Genomic DNA, 21,545 nt, shown 5'->3' with positions numbered 1-21,545 from the left:
TTTTGCAGTCAAATTTGTCTTTGGGGTGTGTTTTTTTAGTTTACAATGAAATAAATCCATTAAAAAATGACCTTAATAACTTGTAGAGTTGTACACCCAGTGTAAATCATATTTTCATTTTCTAATTGATTCTTGTTAGATCATATATATTTACTTTAGTTTTTAATACTTCAGTTTTAACAGTTATTTTGAATATGCACATAGTTTCAAACCCATATTTAATAAACAAATGTTGATTATTTAGAGAATTAAAGCTTTATCTTATTAGTTTTCAAGACAGGGCCTCGTACTCACTGTGTAAACTAGACTGACCTCAGGCCTCACCAAGATCCAGTCTTGATCCCCCAAATGCTGGAAAATTTGAGCTTCTACTGATGTATCATTTAACAGTTTTATATATAACTATTTAAAAAATTAATTTTATAATTTTAATATGTCCATGTACCTCACCATTGGTTTGATACCTCCTGTACCCCAATGCACACTCTCCAGCTTTATATGAACACCATCTATTGTTTGGAGCTTTTTTGTACCTGGGACACAGGTGGGAGAGCTTCTCTATTCCAGGGTTATTCATTTTTTTAGTTTTACTAGTTCCATTATTCTGTGCTGACTTAATTTTTTTCCCTGAAACTAATTTATTTTGGGCCATGATACCATCTCCCTAACATGATCATTGAAATACACTGGGGTTTTTCTAAATGAGCTTAGTATTACTTTAAACATAACGATTTGAAAATGAGCAAATTTGACCTTTTAAAAATGTCTTTCTTCTTGGTTCAGAATGAGTCCTGGAGGAATTGTCAGATAATTGATTGGTTGACCTCCATGTGCAGTAGAGGGAGGGTTAAGGATTCGTCTCTGCTTACCATGAAGGAAGTCTCGAGAGATTCAGACACGCGGGGTTATTTAATTTATCTTGCAGTCATACATGTCACATAAAGTTCAAAAAACAGATTATTGAGCCATTAAACTAAGTTCTAAGATGTTTTATCTACCTAATGGGATAACATAGACAATCAGGATTAGGGTTTGATCTGTAACCCTGCATCACATACTTCGCATTTTTGTTCAGGCAGTTTGGAAGGGCTTTATTTTACGAAAGAAACTGGCGACCGCCCGAAAGGCTATCAAAGATGAAGAATCTGGAGAAGAGTATGAAGAAATCGATTTAGAGGATTTTGAATTTGATGAGGTAAGTGCCAACTGCATCAAACAAATATTGTTCCAGGAATACTTTTCTAGAGAGGTTTAATGGTAACTCCTTAGCTAGTGGCTGCAGATGTTGTAGGTAACATCACCCTTGGAGACGCCCTGGCCATTTTGTGTATTCTGAGCCACGTTCAAGGTTGGTTAGTAATATTATAAGATGGGTACCACTGCTACTTTCTACTCTTTTCCTAATCTGCCCTCCTAGTTTATACAGTCTATAACGTGGCAATGGAATGGCTACAAGATATTTTGTCCTCTTGGACCAGATTCTCTGAAGGTTAGCCTTACTTATCCACATAGGAAACTTCAGGAAAAAGCATGATAGAACACTATCATGTATTTGACCTTATTCAAACTTGCACCTGTCCCATCTTTTAGTATGAGTCTTAGTAAGCTTGAATTGCAGGTGGCAAATTTCTTTCATCTCCTTTAAATGGAGCAATTCCTTAACTCTTTGTATTTCATGATTATGATATGTTAAGTGAATATAAAACTCCCCACTTATTTGTGCTAGGAAAATATGAAGTGGAAAAATTCCAGATATAGGTAAGCAATTTATCAATTGTGCAAAATCCTTAGCAGGGTGATGGTGTCTCCAACCATCAGTCTCAACCCTGACCTGGAGTATGAGAGGTCTGCTTTACTGTTTGTGCTCTATGTCTACAGCACATGCCATACCTGCTCACAAGCTACTTCATGCTGTTTTAATTATCAGGCCAAACCATACATAACTAGAATGACTGTATTCAAATTTGCTTATTTCGTAGTTATAATTGGAAGTGCAAAATTAATTGTACTGGCAACTTTATTATATCATCTAAGAATGTTTGTCCTGATTTATTATTCAATATTGTTTTGAACCTCTTATAAATAATTAATAAATTAAACTTTATCACAGCTATGCGTTTATGTATACAAGAAAACAGTAAATATAGGGCTTGATGATGACCTTGCTTTCATGTTCCCAGTGGTACATGATAGGGTCTCTGATCTATTTCTACTCAATGGCCCCAACAGGTTATTGCAATTCCACGACTGCCTTTTAACATAGTGACACATTGGTGAGAATTAGTTATTTGTCATTGGAAAAGTATTTTTTCTAATGATTAATGTCAGTTATTTTGAAAATAGGTTAATTGCTTTTCAAAGCATATTAATAGCTCAAATGTAATATCATTCTAGTTTAGCTACCATTGTAAATTTCCCTCTGCTGGTCTTCAAAAATAAATTAGAGAATTTTTGAAGATATGAGTGGATCAGAACCTGTGTTCTCATTGAATCATATATATTAATAGTTAATTCAAAGCAGGAAATCCTACTTTATGATGCCTTGCATGTATGAGATACCAGGCTCAGCTCTGTTACCATACTGCCAACAGAAAGATAAAAACTTTCTGAGTTGTCTACATTTAAAAGCAAGTATGATGTTTTCTTTTATAGTCATCAGTGTAGTTTGCTTAAATTGGTTCCTTGGTATTTGGTATATTCACATGTTAACGACATCTCTATAAGTTTTATTTGTTTTCACACATTAATTTTTTAGTCATATACTTGGATGAAATTACTTCCTAACTTAGTGGATAATTTATCAAAGTTTCTAAACAGCTTATATGTATAACTATGTAATTTACAAACAGGAAAATCTGTCTTCTTTTTTTATTTCTTATTCTTACCTGGTTTAACTTTTTTGCTTTATTATCTTGATTACTATGTTTATTCAAATTTGAATTGGAGTGATCACAACAAACATCTTTTTTCCATTTTCTGGTTTCAATATAAAAACTTTTAACATGTATTCTCTAAGTAAAATGATTCCTATTTTCCTTCTGTAGAAATGTTATACATTAGGACTGTGTTACCTCTCCTAATATTTATAGATTACAATGAAAGTGGTCATAAAGCTTGAGTTCTTTTAATTTGATCAAAATAGATATCTATATATTTATATATGTTTGACTTTAATATATAAAATATATAACTGCGTTTCTTGAGCAAACCAAGTTAATTATAGTGTAGTTATGGTCATATAAGTAGTTTCACTTATAAAATTTCTTTATGGTTTGTTTTAAATGTTTACCTTGTCAATTTTTTGTTTTGTTTTGGTTTGGTTTGGCGTGTAGGCTGTTTTGGTCTCATACATTGGTTTTGATATGATTCTTGTCTTTCTATTTTCACAAAGAATTTACTGTAGGTTTGGTAACTTTCATACATGTCTAGAGATATATTCAATGGAAATATAAAAGGAATGGAGCTGGGGAGATAGTCCAGTGGTTCAGAGCCAAATAATGATCTTCCAGACAATCCACATTGGATTCCCAGGACCACTAACCAGTGGCTTACAACCACAACCATTAAAACATCTCCAAAGAACCTGTACTGACTTCCTCTGTTGGACTGCAAGAGCATTCCAGTCATGTGCACAAACCCAGATACATACAAATGCATATACATAGTTAGAAAACAAGGAAAATTATGTCATATTCTGCAAGCAAGTAAATTTCCACTATTTTTCATCTGTGTGTGTGTGTGTGTGTGTGTGTGTGTGTGTGGTTGTGGGCAAGTGTACAGAACAGAGGAAAATGTCAGCTATTGTAGCTGCCATCCTATATTGCTTTCCAACATAATTTTTAGATAGGGTCTATGAGTGAATCTAGGACTTACTAATGGGAAAGGATGGCTAACAGATCCCCTTGGAATATTCTGCAGCTGCTGAGATGCAGTGAGATCACATGGGTGGTCCACAGTAGTAGTTTTATGTAGGTGCTAGGGATTATAACTCATGTCCTCATGTTTGAACAGCAAGCATGTTACTGATTGAACCATTTGCCAGCACAGACTGTTGTGAAAAAGCTGATTTCTTATAATAGTTTTCCTCTGTTCCACTAGATACCTGGGCATTACCAAGAAAACAATGCTAAAATCTTGTGGTTATGGGTATTTTTTTTATTGTTTTTTAATCTTTTTTTTTACAGTCCATTATCCCCCTCCTGGTCAGCCCTCTGACTGTTCCTCCTCCCATACTTTTTCCTCTGTCTCCCAGAGGATGTCCCAATCTACCCACCCCAACACCACCAGACCTCCCAAGTCCCTGAAGCACCAAGTCTCTCAAGGGTTAGACTCATCTTCTCTCACTGAGGCTAGACCAGGCAGTCCTCTGCTTTATATGTGTCAGGGTCTCTTATCAGTTCGTAAATGCTGTCTCATTGGTGGCTCACTGGTCTCAATGTCCCAGAGATCTCTGCGGTCCAGGTTAATTGAGACTGCTGGTCTTCCTATGGGGTTGCCCTCCTCCTCAGCTTCTTCTAGCTTTTCTCTAACCCAATCACAGGGGTGCATCTGTCCATTGGCTAGGTGGAAGTATATGTATCTGACTCTTTCAGCTGCCAGATGGGTCTCTTGCAGGACAGCCATGCTAGGCTCCTGTCTGTAAGCACACCATAGCATCAGTAATAGTGTCAGGTCTTGTAGCCTTTCTTGAGGTGGATCCCAATTTGGTCCTGTCACTGGATCTCCTGAGGAAAACCTCAGGCTCTTCTCCATTTATGTCCCTGTAGTTCTTTGAAACAGGAACAATACTGGGTCAGTTTTTGACTATGGGATAACAATACTATCCCTCCACTTGATGTTCTGTCTTTCTACTGGAGGCGGGCTCTGCGAAATCCCTCTCCTCACAGTAGGTCCCTCCCTTTGAGTCCTGAGAGTCTCTCACCTCCCTGTTCTCTGGTAAATTCCAGAGGGTCTCCCACCTCTTGGAAGCTTTGGTTAGCTTAAAATATCTTTGGAGCATAAATATCTATGATAATTAAGTCATGGTATCACTGAACCATCTGGAATACATATTTCCCTTTTATGCTAGTTTTTCTGCTTAACTAATTGTTTTAGGGATATTTTCTTTTTTTCTCCAATTTGTTCTATATGTTTTGTGTTCAATTTTTCAGCTTTCTTGTGACCCTTTCTTTTACATTAATCAAATATTTTTGCTTTTCTTCTTTTCCTTTTATCATTTGCTTTTTACTTGATTTTTGGCCTTGTCTGAACTCTTTATTTTTTCCTTAATAACCCTGTGATTATATTTCTTTGCTCATTAGGGTCTCCCTAATATTTACTCTACTTTCAGTGAAATTTGACAGATTGTCAAGTTCTTTTAAGTTTGTTTTCTGTTTTTATTTTTGTTGTTGTTTAACCTCTGCATAGTTGACTTCAAATTTCCCTGCTTGGTTTAAGAAAAGTCAAGTCTTCTTAAATTTGTGGTTCATGTCTTTCAAGAATTTTCTTTCATAACTAAGTTTAGCTAATATATGCATTAATGAAAGAAATTTTTATTTTTGTAGAGGGAATCTCTTTGTCATCTGCTTAGAACTTTACAGAGAAGGTGATATGTTGTTAAGTATTAGTCATGTTGTATGGTAATGAACTGAATTTTCATATAAGTTAATTTTTGTTTATGCATATGTATACATCATATGTGTATGCATGTTCACATGTATAGGAATGAACATTGCATAAAGGATCCAGATTGACACCAGGTATTCACCTCAGTCACCCTCCATTTATATTGAGTGTAGGCTTCTAGTAAAACTCAGATATCACATTTTGCCTATTCTGGCTAATAGCTTGATCCAGAGATTCCTCGTTTCCCCTTCCTGCTTGCTGATATTGTAGACAAGCCATCAAGGTCAGCATTGAAATAAGCTCTGAGATTCTGAACATTGATCTTCATCCTTCAGCAGCAAGCACATTATTCTCCAAACTTTCACTCCAACTTCCAAACTAACTGACCCTTTGACCAGCATCTCTTCTCACCTCTCTGACTCACCTTACAGACTGAGATCATTATTTTATTCTTCCTCTATGACTCACCTCATTTAGATTCCACATAGATGAGTACAATGGCAAGGGGGTTCTTGTTTGTTTTGTTTTCACTCCATGCCCTCCAGGTTCATCTGTCCTGGTGCATGTGAGTTTCTATCATTTCTATTAGCTAAATGCCATCCAATTCCATACATGGACAGCACATTTAGTTTGTACACTTACTGTGGATACTTAGGTTGATTTCATATCCTAACTATTATGCCCTGTGCTGTACTAAACACGAGGCCCATGCATTTCTTTAACACATTGATTTCATTTCGTTTGAATACATACCAAGTAGAGAAACTGTTGGGTCATTTAATCTATTTTTAGTTCAACTTTTAGTTTATAGAGATTTTTATGCTGTTTCTTAATATGGACTATAGTCATTTATGTTCCCCCCAATAATGTGAGAGAGCTCATTTCTCATACATTGTTGTATGGTTTTCATCATATGCCTTTTTATTACTAGCCATCTCTTCTGCATGCAGGGCCACATCATGGTGTTTTTGATGCACATTTTTCTGAACATGATGATGTTGAGCATTTTTCCCAGAACCATGTTGGTCATTTTGTATGTGTACTTTTGAAGAGCATCCGCTCAGACCATTTGTTTATTTTTTTAAATCTAGCTATATGTTTACATGTGTAGGCTTAAAGTCTTGTTGATTTAGTTTTTCAAGAGCTAAGTACTGGTCTTCAGGTCTCATACATCCTAGATAAACACTGTCTGTACACATATTCCTGGGGAATAATTCTGAATTTCTTTAACATCTTAGCTGCAAGCTCCTTACCAGATGTGTAGTTTGCATATTGTTTTATTTTATTTTGTTTTACCTTTATTTTAGTTTAGCTTTGGTTTTTGAGACAGGATTTTTCTGTGTACTTCTGGTTGTCATGGAGTTCAATCTGTAGACCAGGCTGACTTCTAACCCTGAGATCCACCTACTTTGCCTCCTGAAGCTTGGGATTAGCATCATGCACCATCACTACTTGGCTGCTGATATTTTCTGTTATGTGGATTTTCTTTACTTTGTTATTTTCTGAGCTATATAGAAATATTTATTTCAATGCAGTCTGATTTGTCTATCTTTTCTTCTGTTGCCTGTGATTTTTGGTATTTTAAAAAACTTCACTGCCAAATTCAGTGTTAAAACATAGCCTCGGTTTTTATCTAGATGTTTGCGTTTGGCCTATCATGTATTTCACTAATAATATTTCCTACTTTATCTTAATCATTTTGGCCCACTTATTGAACTTATAATTTAATTTATGCTATTACTCAATTAAAGTGTACAGTTTGATTGTTTTTATTATTAATTTTGGTTTTTTGACAGTATTATATAGGTATGTAATGGAATAATTTCTCCCCATATGCTCCTGTCACTATTATTACTGATACTAGCATGTCTAACATTTATGTGGATGCTGGAGTTCCAAAATCAAGCCCTCATACCAAACACTGTGCCAACAGAGCCAGTCCTTCAACTCTTTAGGAAAATACATAATATAAAGCAAATACTCATTAGGAAACCATTGCAGGTTTCCTTTGCTTTTCTTTACTTCCTTTCCATTGGCATTATTTTAAGATTGCCTTCTAACTTCAGAGCATATAACCAAATAATCAGAAGAATAATATTTTGAGCCAAATTCTGCATTTAAGAGATACATCACAATATATTCTTATAGAACCAATTCAAATTTATTCTATTTTTAGCAGGAATTGCTGAATGCTTATACCATAGTAGATGCCATGCTTCATGCCAGAATAGCTACATGAAAGCAACGTGACCACACAGCTTGTTAGAAATGCATTTCAATACTTCTATTGTAGTTACCAAAAGGAAATAAGTATACAACTAGCTTGACCAGTTACCTAGAATCAGATACCCATGCCAGTCTACTATGATTTTAGGCCTTAAATATCATGGTGTATAGAAAATGGTTAACCAAAGACACTTCTCACCATCAGCTATTTTTTGTTTTATTAAATATAGTTTAGCAAATTTATTAAGTGTCAAGAACTTTGAGGTATATGAAGTTTCTCACATATAATATAACACGTTATATTAGCATACTTTCTGGATGCTTGTAGAGGAATTAAGGGTTCCAGACAAAAGTAACTTCATGTCAACCAGCAAGAACTTTGTGCATTTAACACTTTTGTCTACATAGAACTTTCCTATGGGATAACTGAAGAGCACCCTCTGACTAATCCTGACATTTAGAACCCCATATTATTTTATACTCCAGATGATAGTTATTTTATTATATTGGACAACAAATAACTTGTTTTCCACCCCAAAGAAACAGCAGCAGTATTATCTAGTTTATTATGAACATCTAAAGCTACTATAAAATATTCAGAAATGAATAGTTTCCCAAGAATATCTATACCTTAGTTCTATGAAGGCAGATTTTTCCCACAATGCACTCCAATGGCCACTGAGTAGTCTGACTGACAGGGTTAGTGAAGATTCCATGTAAATTGTCTCACGGTGTATTTAACTGAGGTCATTGTCATTAGCCTAGATTTTGTCCTGGAACATCCATCAGTAAGTTAATTGTCAGATGCTTTTACTGGTTTGGTAGATTCCCATGGGAGCATGCATTTTCCTTGGAAAGGGAAGGTACACGCACACTTGCAAAACAGAGATCATTGCTCTTTCTCCCCCTACCCCACTCCCAAGATCTAAGGTTGTTTTCTTCAATTTACCTACCCAATTCATTATATCCCATTTAAGTAGTCTGAAAACGAAAGTAAGGAAAGGATTGTTCCTAGATTTTGTCTCTTTTTGTTTTGGTTTGGTTTTTTTTTTTTTCTTTTCTTTTCTTCTTTTCTTCTTTTCTTTTCTTTTCTTTCTTTCTTTTCTTTTTTGTTTTTTGTTTTGTTGTTGTTGTTTGTTTTTTTCGAGGCAGGGTTTCTCTGTGTAGCCCCAGCTGTCCTGGAACTCACTTTGTAGACCAGGCTGGCCTCAAACTCAGAAATCCACCTGCCTCTGCCTCCCAAGTGCTGGAATTAAAGGCGTGTGCCACCAATGCAATGAATACTGCTATAGACAGAGCGACTATTGGATTCCTGCTCTAGGGAGAACTGCTATTGGGATATTGCTATAGAGAATATGATTAAGTGAGGACTGCTCTAAACTGAGCTGCTAGAGAGGGGAGTACTAAAGTTAGTGCTGCTACTGGAGTTCTGCATAGAAACAGGTGCTATAAAGAGTACTGCTATAGAGTGTTTCTATGGGAAGTACTGCTCTATGGAGTACTGCTATCAGAGCAAATAGCAATAGCTATGATAAGAACTATAGAGAGAGCTACTTTAGGGTGAAAGTCTACATAAAATACTAGTATTGAGTACTGCTACTGGAGTACTGCTACAGTTAGAACTGTTATAAAGAGTACTACTGTTGGAGTAGCACTAGAGAGAGAACTGCCCTAAAGGGCACATTGTTATAGTCCTGCTACTATAGTACTCCTGTAGAGTACTGCTACTATAGTACTCCTGTAGAGTACTGCTATATGTAAGGAGCCGCCTTCACATTCGCCATTACAAGATGGCGCTGATGGCACTGACACCCGTGTTCTAAGTAGTAAACAAGCAAGCTGCGCATGTGCCGGGGTAGCTTTCCACGCCATGTGCTCTGCCTTTCCCGTGACGACAACTCCGGCTGATGGGCTGCAGCCAATCAGGGAGTGACACGTCCGAGGCGGAGGACAGTCCTCCATAAAAGGGAGAGGGCTCCGCCATCTCTCTCTCTCTCTCTCTCTGGCCATCTCGCTCTCTCTCTGGCTCTCTTCTCCACTGGCTCCTGATGGGGTAAGCAATAAAGTTTGTGCTGCAGAAGATTCCGGTTGCCCTGAGCGTGTTCTTACCAGGGGAACAAAAGCGCGGGCAATAAATGGTGCCGAAACCCGAGAGCTACTGCATCACGGAGAAGGAGCGGTTAATGAAGTGTTCCCGGAAACAGACTGTTGAGAAGGATCCGGCCTGGGTTCAGAACTCTTCAGCTGGGGAACGGATGCGTGTTCGTTACAGCTTTACAAGGTATGTCTGGTCTTGAACTTTCTCTAGTGTTAAAAGCCCTTTTATTTCTTTTCACATGTCAACAAGTGGTTAAGGCAGGATGGAGAATTCTGGACAAAATTCAAGACAGTCTATCAGAAGTAAAGCGGGGAGAGAGAGCAGGAAAAAAGAGAAAGCATGGCGCGCCAAATAAGTATACAGGCCTTTCCACGGGTCTTGAACCCAAGGAAAAGTTAATGTCAGGGAAGAATACCTGGGGAGAGATTAGAAGGAAAGAGGAGAAAAAACAAAGGAAAAAAGAAAAGTTAATGTCAGGGAAGAATACCTGGGGAGAGATTAGAAGGAAAGAGGAGAAAAGAGATGAGTTTAAAGAGCCAGTTCTTAGTAGCTGTGAATCAGATAAAAAAATTAGCCCTTCTGAGAAAACAGACTTAGAGGAGGGAGCAGCTCGTTATGAGAGAGAAATGTGAGCTTATAGGTCAAGAAAAAAGCCAAAAGCGGCTGGCAAAGGCCAGCTTGCTGCTTGGCCTCAGGGCAGTTGGCTTCAAGGTCATAGTGCACCTCCGCCCTATGCGGAGCCCCCGCCCTGCGTAGTGCGTCAGCCCTGTGCAGAGAGGCAGTGCGTGGACTCGTTCATTTCAAGAGAGGCACAAAGGAAGATACAACAGGCATTTCCGGTCTTTGAAGGAGCCGAGGGTGGGCGTGTTCACGCTCCAGTAGATTATTTACAGGTTAAAGAGCTTGCTAAATTGGTCCGTAAATATGGAGCCAATGCTAATTTTACCTTGGTGCAGTTATACAGGCTTGCTGGCGAGGCATTAACTTCTGCCGATTGGCAAATGATTGCAAAAGCCGCTCTCCCCAGTGCAGGCAAATATATGGAATGGAGAGCTCTATGGCAAGAGGCTGCACAAACGCAGGCCCGAGCAAATGCTGCCGCTTTGACTCCAGAGCAGAGAGATTGGACCTTTGACCTGTTAACGGGTCAGGGAGCTTATACCGCTGATCAAACAAATTATCACTGGGGAGCTTATGCCCAAATTTCCTCCAAGGCTATTAAGGCCTGGAACAGGTGAAGCCACTGGACAATTAACAAAGATACAGCGGCTGAACGTCATTGTTCAGAGCCAGATAGGCCCAAAGAGATGGTTAAATGGAAAGATGTTTTAAATAACAAATGGAAAGGCCCGAATCCTATTTTGATAAGATCCAGGGGAGCTGTTTGTGTTTTTCCACAGAATGAAGACAACCCATTTTGGATACCAGAAAGACTCACCCGAAAAATCCAGACTGACCAAGGGAATACTGATGTCCCTCGTCTTGGTGATGTCCAGTGCGATAACAACAAAGGGAGAGCAGCGTTGGGAGATACAGAATTGGACGGCTAAATTTGAACAGACCCTTCAAAAATTGAGACTTGCCCCACGCACTTGGACCTGTCCCTGACCTAAGGACTATCTTTTCAACATTTTCCTTCTTTAAAGAATGGGTGGGGGTGGAATTATTTGGAGCTGTTCTTTGCTGTGGATTAGTGTTGCTTCTCTGATTGATCTGTAAGCTTAAGGCCCAAACTAGGAGAGACATGGTGATTATTTCCCAGGCGCTTGCAGCACTAGAACATGGTGCTTCCCCTGATATATGGTTATCTATGCTTAAGCAATAGGTCGCTGGCCACTCAGCTCTTGCACCCCATGAGGCTAGTCTCATTGCACGGGATAGAGTGAGTGTGCTTCAGCAGCCCGAGAGAGTTGCACGGCTAAGCACTGCATTAGAAGGGCTCTGTGGCATTTATGAGCCTATTCTAGGGAGACATGTCATCTTTCAAGAAGGTTGAGTGTCCAAGTGTCCTTCCCCCAGGAAAAACGACACGGGAGCAGACCAAGACCCCTTCGGGTGATGAGCCTGGGAGGAGGTTTTGTGTAAAGCCCCTATTTTACACACTGGGGATTTGACCTCTATCTCCACTCTCATTAATATGGGTGGCCTATTGCTCTTATATAAAAGAAAAGGGGGAGATGTAAGGAGCCGCCTTCACATTCGCCATTACAAGATGGCGCTGATGGCACTGACACCCGTGTTCTAAGTAGTAAACAAGCAAGCTGCGCATGTGCCGGGGTAGCTTTCCACGCCATGTGCTCTGCCTTTCCCGTGACGACAACTCCGGCTGATGGGCTGCAGCCAATCAGGGAGTGACACGTCCGAGGCGGAGGACAGTCCTCCATAAAAGGGAGAGGGCTCCGCCATCTCTCTCTCTCTCTCTCTCTGGCCATCTCGCTCTCTCTCTGGCTCTCTTCTCCACTGGCCCCTGATGGGGTAAGCAATAAAGTTTGTGCTGCAGAAGATTCCGGTTGCCCTGAGCGTGTTCTTACCAGGGGAACAAAAGCGCGGGCAATAGCTATAGAGGGCAGCGGGGAGCTAGACTTTCTTAGGACAGAAGAAAAAAAAAAAAGACATGAATTGACAGGTGCTTAAAAAGACATTCTTTTAAAGTGACAAGATGATAAGTGAATGTCAGATGGACAGCACCAGTTGTCTCCCAGTAGTCAGTAGGCAGTCATAGCCAGCGGTCAGATGGCACCATGTCTCTTCCTAGTTTTCATCATCTCATTTTCACATACTCTCTTCACTTTAACCATTTCCCTTACAATAAGATCACTAATTTCATGATAGCTGCTGTTTAGCAGCTTGTGACCTTTCCCCACATAAATATGCATTGCTACTTAGGAAAAAAAATAGCTTAAAACTTTGAATCTCAATCTTGTCAGGAATTTTGCATTGAACTGCAGTTCTTTTCTTTGTTTTTAAAGGGCAGTCATCAAATACTTTATCATCTGTCATAAAACAGAGAAACCATTCGGAATGTCAATGGGAGTTTACTGGTTTTTCTGACATGGTTTAGCAAGTAGTTAATATTATCAGCTTTAGTATGTTGCAAACAGTTTCAATATCTTATTTTCAGAAATATGAATGCAAATGCCCTCTGTGTCACTTCTCTCATTTCAAACTCTGACAACCATCAGTTGGTTCTTCTCACTGTTATTTCCCCAGAACCACAGCATTGTTTCTTGGCTGCCATTTTCTTAGCTTTCGCAGATATGGGGAGAAGACCACTAAAGGTTCAAGGGGGAGTCCTCTCCCATACCCTCTCCCTGTCCAATAATGCTTTATTTGGGAATATTTGAATAATTTGTTTGAAAAATAAAACTTGTGTATTTACTATGTACAGCATAATACTCTAAAACATGTCTTTCTAATAAAATTGATAAAATAAGTTTATTGTCAAATTCAGTAATGAGTATATGTATTGTCATAAGAGTTTTTAAAATTCTCTCAGATTGTTACTTGTTAGAATCACCACAGAATTCAGTAGAATTCTTGAACTTAACGCTGCATTTCCAAATAGTAATTCTTAAGCCAAATATAACTGTGAATATAGATATTTATGTGTTAATAATTCCTTTGTAATAAGAAAACCAATAAAATATTTTACTGGATATAGTTGTTCTGTTCACATGATATTGGAATACCACGACCTTGATTCTGTCTCCTGAGAATAATGCCTTAGTAATAAGTGCATTGTTAGCTAGCTGCCAGCAGCCACTAGTATGCCTTAGTCTCACATTTTCAGTGGTCATTTAAAAAGCAAGGCACATTGAACTTGTGTCAATGGAAAACTTTGTTAACGTCCTCTCAGAATATACTCATTCTAATTTTCAAAGGGTCTGGCTATTTTGCAGCCTTTTAAATGCTATTAAATGTCCTTGTGATCCTTGTTCATAAAGAATCACAATTACTTTAATATACATCAGATAAGATAAGCCAATTAAATAAAATTCAGATAATGATATCTTAAATGTATACCATTTATATAATTAATAAAACTTTATTGAATAAAGAATAAACTTGGGAATTGTATAAGTGGAATAAACATGGTTCAGGATGAAGAGAAAGGTCTTATACAGTAAAAATTTCACACTTGAAGTATAAACTAATTCTTTACCCATTTGCAGAATAGTGTTGGAATACAATTACATCAGAAATGACATACTATATATTTTTTTAAATCAGTAATATAAATTTCTCCTTATATCCACTTAAAAATAAAACTTCTGATATTTTTGAAAATAAAAATTAAAGCAAACCCTAGCTTATATGCAATACTTAAGGAAAACTGCTTCTAATTTATTAAAATATTGTGGTCTTTATATGTTTAATAGAGAGTGCAATTTGCACCACAATGGGCCAAAATCTGATTTCTTTTTGTTACTTCTACACTTAGCTGAGAGTCAGTAATGAATACTCAGAACAGTGTTCACCTCATTTATAGAACAATTACATATCAGCTCCTCCCTTAACCAAAGTGTGTGGATCAAGCATTTTACAATGAACGCCTTAACCAGAGGTGCAGCCTCTCATATGGCATGTAAAAATTTCCTATACACAAAAGACCTTGCGAACTTTGTGTACATTTGCAAGAATTGTACAATTTAAAGGAAACATGGTGAAGGTTTGCAAGCAAAACGTCCATTCTAATGCCGTTACTTTTGCAGGATGCCTTGGAGAAAGACTGGCCAGCTTTAGATTCTACTGGCTTCCCTTCACAAACACTGCCTCTCTCCAACCAGCTGCCCTGGCCAAAGGTAACATGTCATGGAAACTTCTGAGCGCTCGATCTTTGCTGGCTTCTGAAGGTTCTGCTCTGCCGTGGTGATTAATAATACAATTTATTGGCTTGAAAAACATAATTACTTTAGAAGCCTTTGACTTCCTCCTCATCCCCAGATGTAATTTTTCATGTAGCTTTTCTTTCATTTACTCTCTATTTTTTTTTTTTTTTTTTTTTTGCTTTACTTTGGATTTCTTTCAACGCTTTATTTCACAGTAGCCAGAAAAAAAGACATGATGTGCCTCAGCTGCATATTTGGCAGCAGACTAAAATCACTGGCTGACAGTCCTTTAAAAATGCAGAAATGCACACAGAGAGGCAGCAGCTGAAGATCCTCAGCCAGAGGTCTAGGGACCACAATATCTGTTATTTATTTGATAATCTTTGAAGTTTTTGTTTTCTGAGATTTCTAAAGATCTTTGCAATTCATCATTTTGTATATGTGAGCTATACCAAACAGCATACTATTCGCCATGTAACAAAAGACTATGTAGGCATGTTCCAGAAATTTCATTTTATTACCATTTTAATTTTGTAATGAGTTACCCTTTTAAGACTGCCCAGGCTGACCCAATTTGTGAGGTACCAATACAAACGCTGGAATCGTTCCATTTCCTTTACATTACATTTATGTATGCTTTTAACCTAAGAACTCTCGGACTTTGAGACATGATGAAACTTCACCTACTGTACCAGTTCGTCCAGCTCAGGCATGGCTGTGCAATGAGAAAGAAAATGTGATGTCGTCCGAGTACACACAGTTAAGCAGCAGGTAAGCTAAGCTACTCAGTCAAGCGGGCATTGACTTAGGAACAGCAAAGACATAAATATACATCCCTAATGGAAGTAGAATAACGATAAAAATTGCTGTGCATTGATTTGTCTATGAGATGGAGAACAGGATAAGTTAAAATATGAAAATTCTAGTGTTAAAAAATGTGTGGAGGAGATGCATTAGAGCAATGAAAAAACCTTACATTTTGCTGAAATAATGCAATAATTGTACAGACAGATCTTCATGGCCTGGCAGGTACAGAAAGGGACGAGAATAAGAGTCCCAGGGCCACAGTCCTTTCAGCAAAAGGATTGAAATATGCCCCATGTAATTGAAATGTAAACATTTTAAATTAATGGCAGACTTTTATTACTTTTCAAGATAGAGCTCCTCTGTAGCTTAAATAGATTTTATTTCCAAGTTTGAGACAATAACAGCTTGTAGTTCTTAAAAGAGCTAGTGCACTTCTGTTGATTCTGTTTTTAAAACATGCATTTCTGTTAGCAGATCAGAAAGCGGAATTTTATCCTGGACACCTGACTCAAAAACAAGTAGGAAGAATTTACTACAATCTGAAAAAGAAGAAAAAATCTCAGAAGAATGGTAAGTCATGTATTTTACACCTAAGAAATTAAGAATTTGAAGGACTACTGGATATCCGAGGAGGTAGATATTTTGGGGGATTCAAAAAGCCATTAGTCTTTACTAAACTTACCTTGAAATAAGTTATTAATTGGGATTACAAATTCATTGCATATGATATAGTTCAATCATGTACATTTACATGTATATCTATGTCTAAATATACTTTAGATATTTTCAATACATCTTTTCAATAGGGGCTTTAAGGATATCTCTACAGCTCAGCAAATGCTAAAGAGAGCAAAGAAAATGAAATCAAAGAAATTAAGGAAGAAATTAGGTAAGTAATGTCCTTTGAGCAGCAGCTGTATGTGATATGACTAGAACATTTTTAAAATCATGTTCTCTATGTTACATTTAATATGAACAGAAATTAATACACAGATAATTACATCTAAGACAGTAACTGCGATATCCTCGATTTTCAAAGAAAATTACTCTATCACACTTAATGATATATTTTGTCCTTTTACTTTTTAAAATACTCCCCATTTTATATATGTGGGCAATGAGTTCTCTGTGTGCTGTGCACTCTGTCAACTGGGTTATAATTTGTCTCCGAGATGGTACATCGTGGAATGTTGATTGAAAAACCAACCTTTCCGTGTCCTAATTACTCTGTGCACTCTTAGATTGCCTGGCCAGTCAGTAATGCATCAGTTTAGTGGATTTTAGCAGTAGATAATCACACACGAAAAGAGACACAGTTGATTTCTCTCATGACTGAAGAATTTGGTAAAAATTGGAAGGCATCATTTTTCAATCCCCTTGTGATTGTATTCTGTCTTTTTTTGCTCACTTCTTGTTTATGTACCCATGCTAAATGCGGAGATATCTGGCAAGAAATAACAAATGGTTATGACGTTATATTTGTTCAAAACTTTAAAAATTATCTACACATTGCATTTAACTTCAATCTTTATAATCTCAAGAGTTCATGAGTTTAATATAAGACACCCTATTTTTCTAATGTGTGGTTTTGTTGCAAGGAATCAAGAAAAAAATGTATACTTGTAGCTTTTTATGTTTATTAAATTCCAAGCTATATATGCATGTAGTTTAAATTCTGAATTAAATTAACAGAAATGCTTTTTAATACATAAAATACCTTTCATATCAGTCAGTAGCCATTGGTAAATTCATGGTAACTTATTTTTACTTTTTTAAACATATAATTTTTCTTAGTGTGATATTAGTTATTTTAATTTCTATGTTGCATCCTTTTGAGATAAGTGTAATTTTGTATACTGTTTTTCAAATACAAAGCATTGAACATTTAAACATTTTTAAATGAATGTAAGTAAGTACCATGCTCTCCCCTTGTCTATGCCTGCTACCCACTCGCTTTGTAAACCACTCTGAAGGCTATCTGCTCTGAACCAGACCACTTCATGGCTCCTTCAGTGAAACAGGAACTCAAAACCCAGAGAGTTTTGAAGCTCAGACTGAGTAGGTGGAATAAAAGGCTGTAAATAAGGTTTTCAATAATCTTCTTTATTCCTTTTGTTTGTTTCATTATCCTTCTACATGAATTTCAAAAGGAGCTACTTTACGAATAATACAAAAATATATGGAACTCCCCAAGTTCAAAGGCAAAATAAGGTTGAGAACTGACCCAGTCAAAATTCCATGCCTATTTCTGCTAGGTCTTCTTCAAAAAGAAATAACACCATGGTTTGCAGTCACCTCCCATGGTGAGAACTGAGAAACCGTTTATGTCAATAGAATTTGTATAGGATTCTGCCATTCGAAAGGTCATTCTTCCTGCCGTTATCATCAAAACTTTATGTAAGAAATTTTGATCAATTCACATATTAAATATGTTTCAGCAACGGATTCACCAAGCAATATTGACATAGTTGTAACTTTTCCTTTCTTGCTCTTTTAATTACTTGTTTTGCATTTGTGGTCACACCTAGATATAATTAAGAAAAAAAAAAGTTTCTTTTTATCAGTCACAAGGGGGCATGATAGGGTCAAAAATGGAAAGGGAAAACCCACAGTGAAACTTGTAACTCCATTTTTAACTTAATGTTTTGGCACTGCTGAATAAGCATAAAGTGTTAGGTAAAGTCATAGGTGACAGTTGTACAATTGTGACGTTTTAGATGGAGATCATCAACTGACTGCAAAATCCCAATAGATAATTTACCACGGGATGGGGGCTATTTTAAATCACTTTGTCACAGATTTGTTGTAGATTTTCTTTCTTTCTTTTTTTTAACATCAATAAATTAAAGACACAAAATCAACTTGAATTTAAAATCTGACTGCCTAAATACAGAATTTAGTGATGAGCCTTTTATGGTTTTCATTGTTTTCCTATATACCCTCCACACAGTAGACAAATCAGTTAGAATAAGAGAGGGTTAAAAATGAGAAGAAGTCAGGCAGTGGTGGCGCATGCCCTTAATCCCAGCACTTGGGAGGCAGACACAGGTGGATTAGAGAAACCCTGTCTTAGACACCCCCTCCCCCAAAAAAATTGAGAAGAAAGAGAGAGGAGAGAGGAGGAGGGAGGAGAGAGGAGAGAGAGAGAGAGAAAGAGAGAGAGAGACCCTCCTGAGTGAATTTATTTATATTTTATTTTATTTATCTTCTATTATGTTCATGGCACTTATGTTCATCTCAAAGTAAATTATTTGACGATAATTTACTCAGATTGTGATGGGATTTCTTTTAGAAATTAAAATTTAATCAAGCCATTTTTGCCTTTCCAGTTTTCATGGTGAGGTGTCATTAATTTACTTGAAAATAACCATGATTTAAAATTTTAGCCACTTATGTTCTAAAACAAAACTTAAATATTTACTTAATAATCCACATTCTGCTAAACCTGAAAATGTTTACTTAGGAGAGTTTACATATTAATGGGGATACTAAGCACATCTTAAATGGAAAGTTGCCAACATGAAAATTGGAAGCCATGAGAGGGCAGCATTGTCCACAAAAGTGCTGTAAGATTCCCAACTTCTGTTGGCTGAGGGCATCAGGTTGGATATCAGAAACAGGATCTGGAAATAAAATGGAGTCGACTCTATTCTGCATTCTAACAGAGCTGTGCTCAAGGAGGCCTAGCATTCACACAGAGTAGAGGAACATTAAATACCAGTCATGGCTGGTCAAGAGAAAACACTTCATATTTCCTGTTTGTATTTTTTATATGTTTTTATTGGCCAAGACATATGAATTGAAAATATCTATTTAATGCAAAAATGAAAATATGGCAGAGGCAGAAAGTCCACTGATTTCAGACAGCGGTGGGTGATGGAATAAATTGCCAAGAGATGGGGAATAAAAAAATTGCCAAAGAAACTGGTTAATCAAGAAGCAGAGTTGAGGAGCAACAAGGGAGCAAAGTCTGTGGCCAGAGGTTAGGGAACCCCCAGTGCTGATGAAACCTGCTGGTATAAATCAGGCTGTCTGCTTTGAAGAGCAGCAGGACCCAGTGTCCTGCCTAGCTGAGATTTCAGGCCTCCGAAACAAGCCTGGTTTATTTCATCTTACTTCTTTGTTACTAAATATTATTTGCATAGAAAAAAGATAAAGAGAAGCTGAAGGGGGAAGAATGGATAGATGGTAGAGGAATTGTTTGGAGGTCTTGATAGGAAGTCTAAAATTTTGTGACTTTATTATTGTTTACTTAGTTGACATTTGGATCTGGGTTATTTTTGTTTTACCTAGTAAGTAATTTTCTCTCCTTGTGATTGACATCAGCTAAAACAGTAGTGACTAGTCCTGTTCTGTGTATTGTCTGTCGGTTTGTTTTGCTGTCCTCCTCCACGCAAAAGAGATTTCAGAATTTGGTGACCAGAACTGGAGTTATCAGATACTGCGGGAAGTTTAAGATTCAGAACCGCCATAAAGAACACCGTATGTAAGGCGAGAGGCCCAAGTCTATTGAAAACATGCCCGGTCAATAACCTGAGGGGAGCGAGCGTATTTGGAAGTAAGACTGGATGAGCAGGCTAGGGAAAGGGAGTGGGTGGCTGGTTTTGATGCCTAGCATGCCTTAGAAGCTCTAAGTGGAGAGATTTGGGTGCACAGAAGCTGGCAAAATCTAAGGGTAGAATGTGTAGAATGCAGACATAAGAGATGTTTCTATCTGTATATCAAGTTTATACGTGTTGGACTTGTTTTTATAATTAAAAAAAAGGTGAAAACAGGTCTATATTTTTGAAGAAAGAGTGACACAGAAGGGTCAAAATGATTCACCAGCTCTTTTAATTCCTGGATGTATCAAGTGTATGATTCTTGTTCAGTGGGTAGTTGCTAGCTTTGCTTTCAATAAAACTGGCTTAAGCCAATTTTGTATTATTAAATCGTATCCTAGAATTAAGCAATGCAGAATATTTTAACACACTCATTTTATGCACTTTAAGGGGATGAAGAGTTGTGGGGAAGGGGCTTCCAAAATAAAAATACAGCTAATGAATTTTTAAATGAGAGAGATCAAGAATGATCAAGAATGACAAAACCTGAGCAAAATGAGATTTACTTAAGATTTTTTTTATTTATGTCGAAAACTTCTAGAAATAATAAGAATTCAAGTCAAATACTACTCTGTTGTGCTTCAAAAACAATAATAGAATTCACTCTGAATTATAAAGCAGTTGAGTCTCTCTGCCCATAAAATTTCCAGAATCCACTAACATATCTGGCACCTGATTCAACATTGAAGTTGTGAATAAACATTTAAAATTATGTATTTCTGGCTTTGTGGGTCTTTAATAAGTTGCGGATTTATATTTGGGAAGTTAAATTTAAATTAGTACTTGTATATGCAAACAAATATTGCTGTTAATGTGGTTCAAGAGGCCAGAGTCCATCCCAATCCAAACTTAGCAGTGTTTTCCCAGTGGTGCTGGTCTTAGAGACATGATGGACACAAGAGAGTCTGGATTTTCACTCCATGGTCTCATGTGCTCTCTGTGTTGTGCATTTGGTTCAAGATGAGAGCTCCCAGTACCCTGCCCCTGTGACCATGGCCACTGTTGATTGCCATGACTCTGCTCTCCACTAATTAGGTCGTAGCCCTTAGGAACCATAAGCTAAAACGAACCCTGTCTTTCTTAAGTTGCTTTTGGTCTTGGTGTCTTATTACAACGATATAAAAGTAGCGAACACAGTTGGTCAGCATGAGGAATCTTTGTTTTATTCTCAAGAAGCCTTGGGGCCAAAAGCCAACAGCTCACAAAACTGGGCGTATTTGTGTATGGTTGAAATCCCCACAGAAGGTAGAGGCAAGTAGGTTGATGCTAAAGGCTATCCAAAATGTTTGCGACTACCCTGGGCTATATGAGACCCTGGCATTAAAAAAAAAATCCACGATAACTACGTTTTTATGATATTTTGTGTGAGAAGAATGGCAT

General features: G+C 37.3%; 1 protein-coding gene across 2 annotated transcripts in view; it reads left to right on the top strand.

Moving 5' to 3' along the window:
* The window catches only part of Lrriq1 (leucine rich repeats and IQ motif containing 1), a 202,095-nt gene that overhangs the window by 79,815 nt on the left and 100,735 nt on the right, over window positions 1-21,545 (top strand). Inside the window, exons 18-22 of one of the 2 annotated variants that reach the window (XM_085843122.1) lie at window positions 1,076-1,195; window positions 14,641-14,730; window positions 15,407-15,528; window positions 16,039-16,134; window positions 16,371-16,453. In XM_085843122.1, coding sequence (XP_085699248.1) covers window positions 1,076-1,195; window positions 14,641-14,730; window positions 15,407-15,528; window positions 16,039-16,134; window positions 16,371-16,453 — 511 coding nt within the window. Of the gene's footprint in view, window positions 1-1,075; window positions 1,196-14,640; window positions 14,731-15,406; window positions 15,529-16,035; window positions 16,135-16,370; window positions 16,454-21,545 lie in introns of both variants that reach the window. The other variant, XM_085843121.1, reaches the window with a different exon arrangement.

Source organism: Mus caroli, unplaced genomic scaffold (assembly GCF_978045245.1).
Source record: "Mus caroli unplaced genomic scaffold, Mus_caroli_1 scaffold_9, whole genome shotgun sequence".
In the NCBI taxonomy this organism is placed as follows: Eukaryota; Metazoa; Chordata; class Mammalia; order Rodentia; family Muridae; genus Mus; species Mus caroli.
The sequence above is the reverse complement of the archived record's forward strand: the minus strand, read 5'-3'. Positions and strand labels throughout refer to the sequence as shown.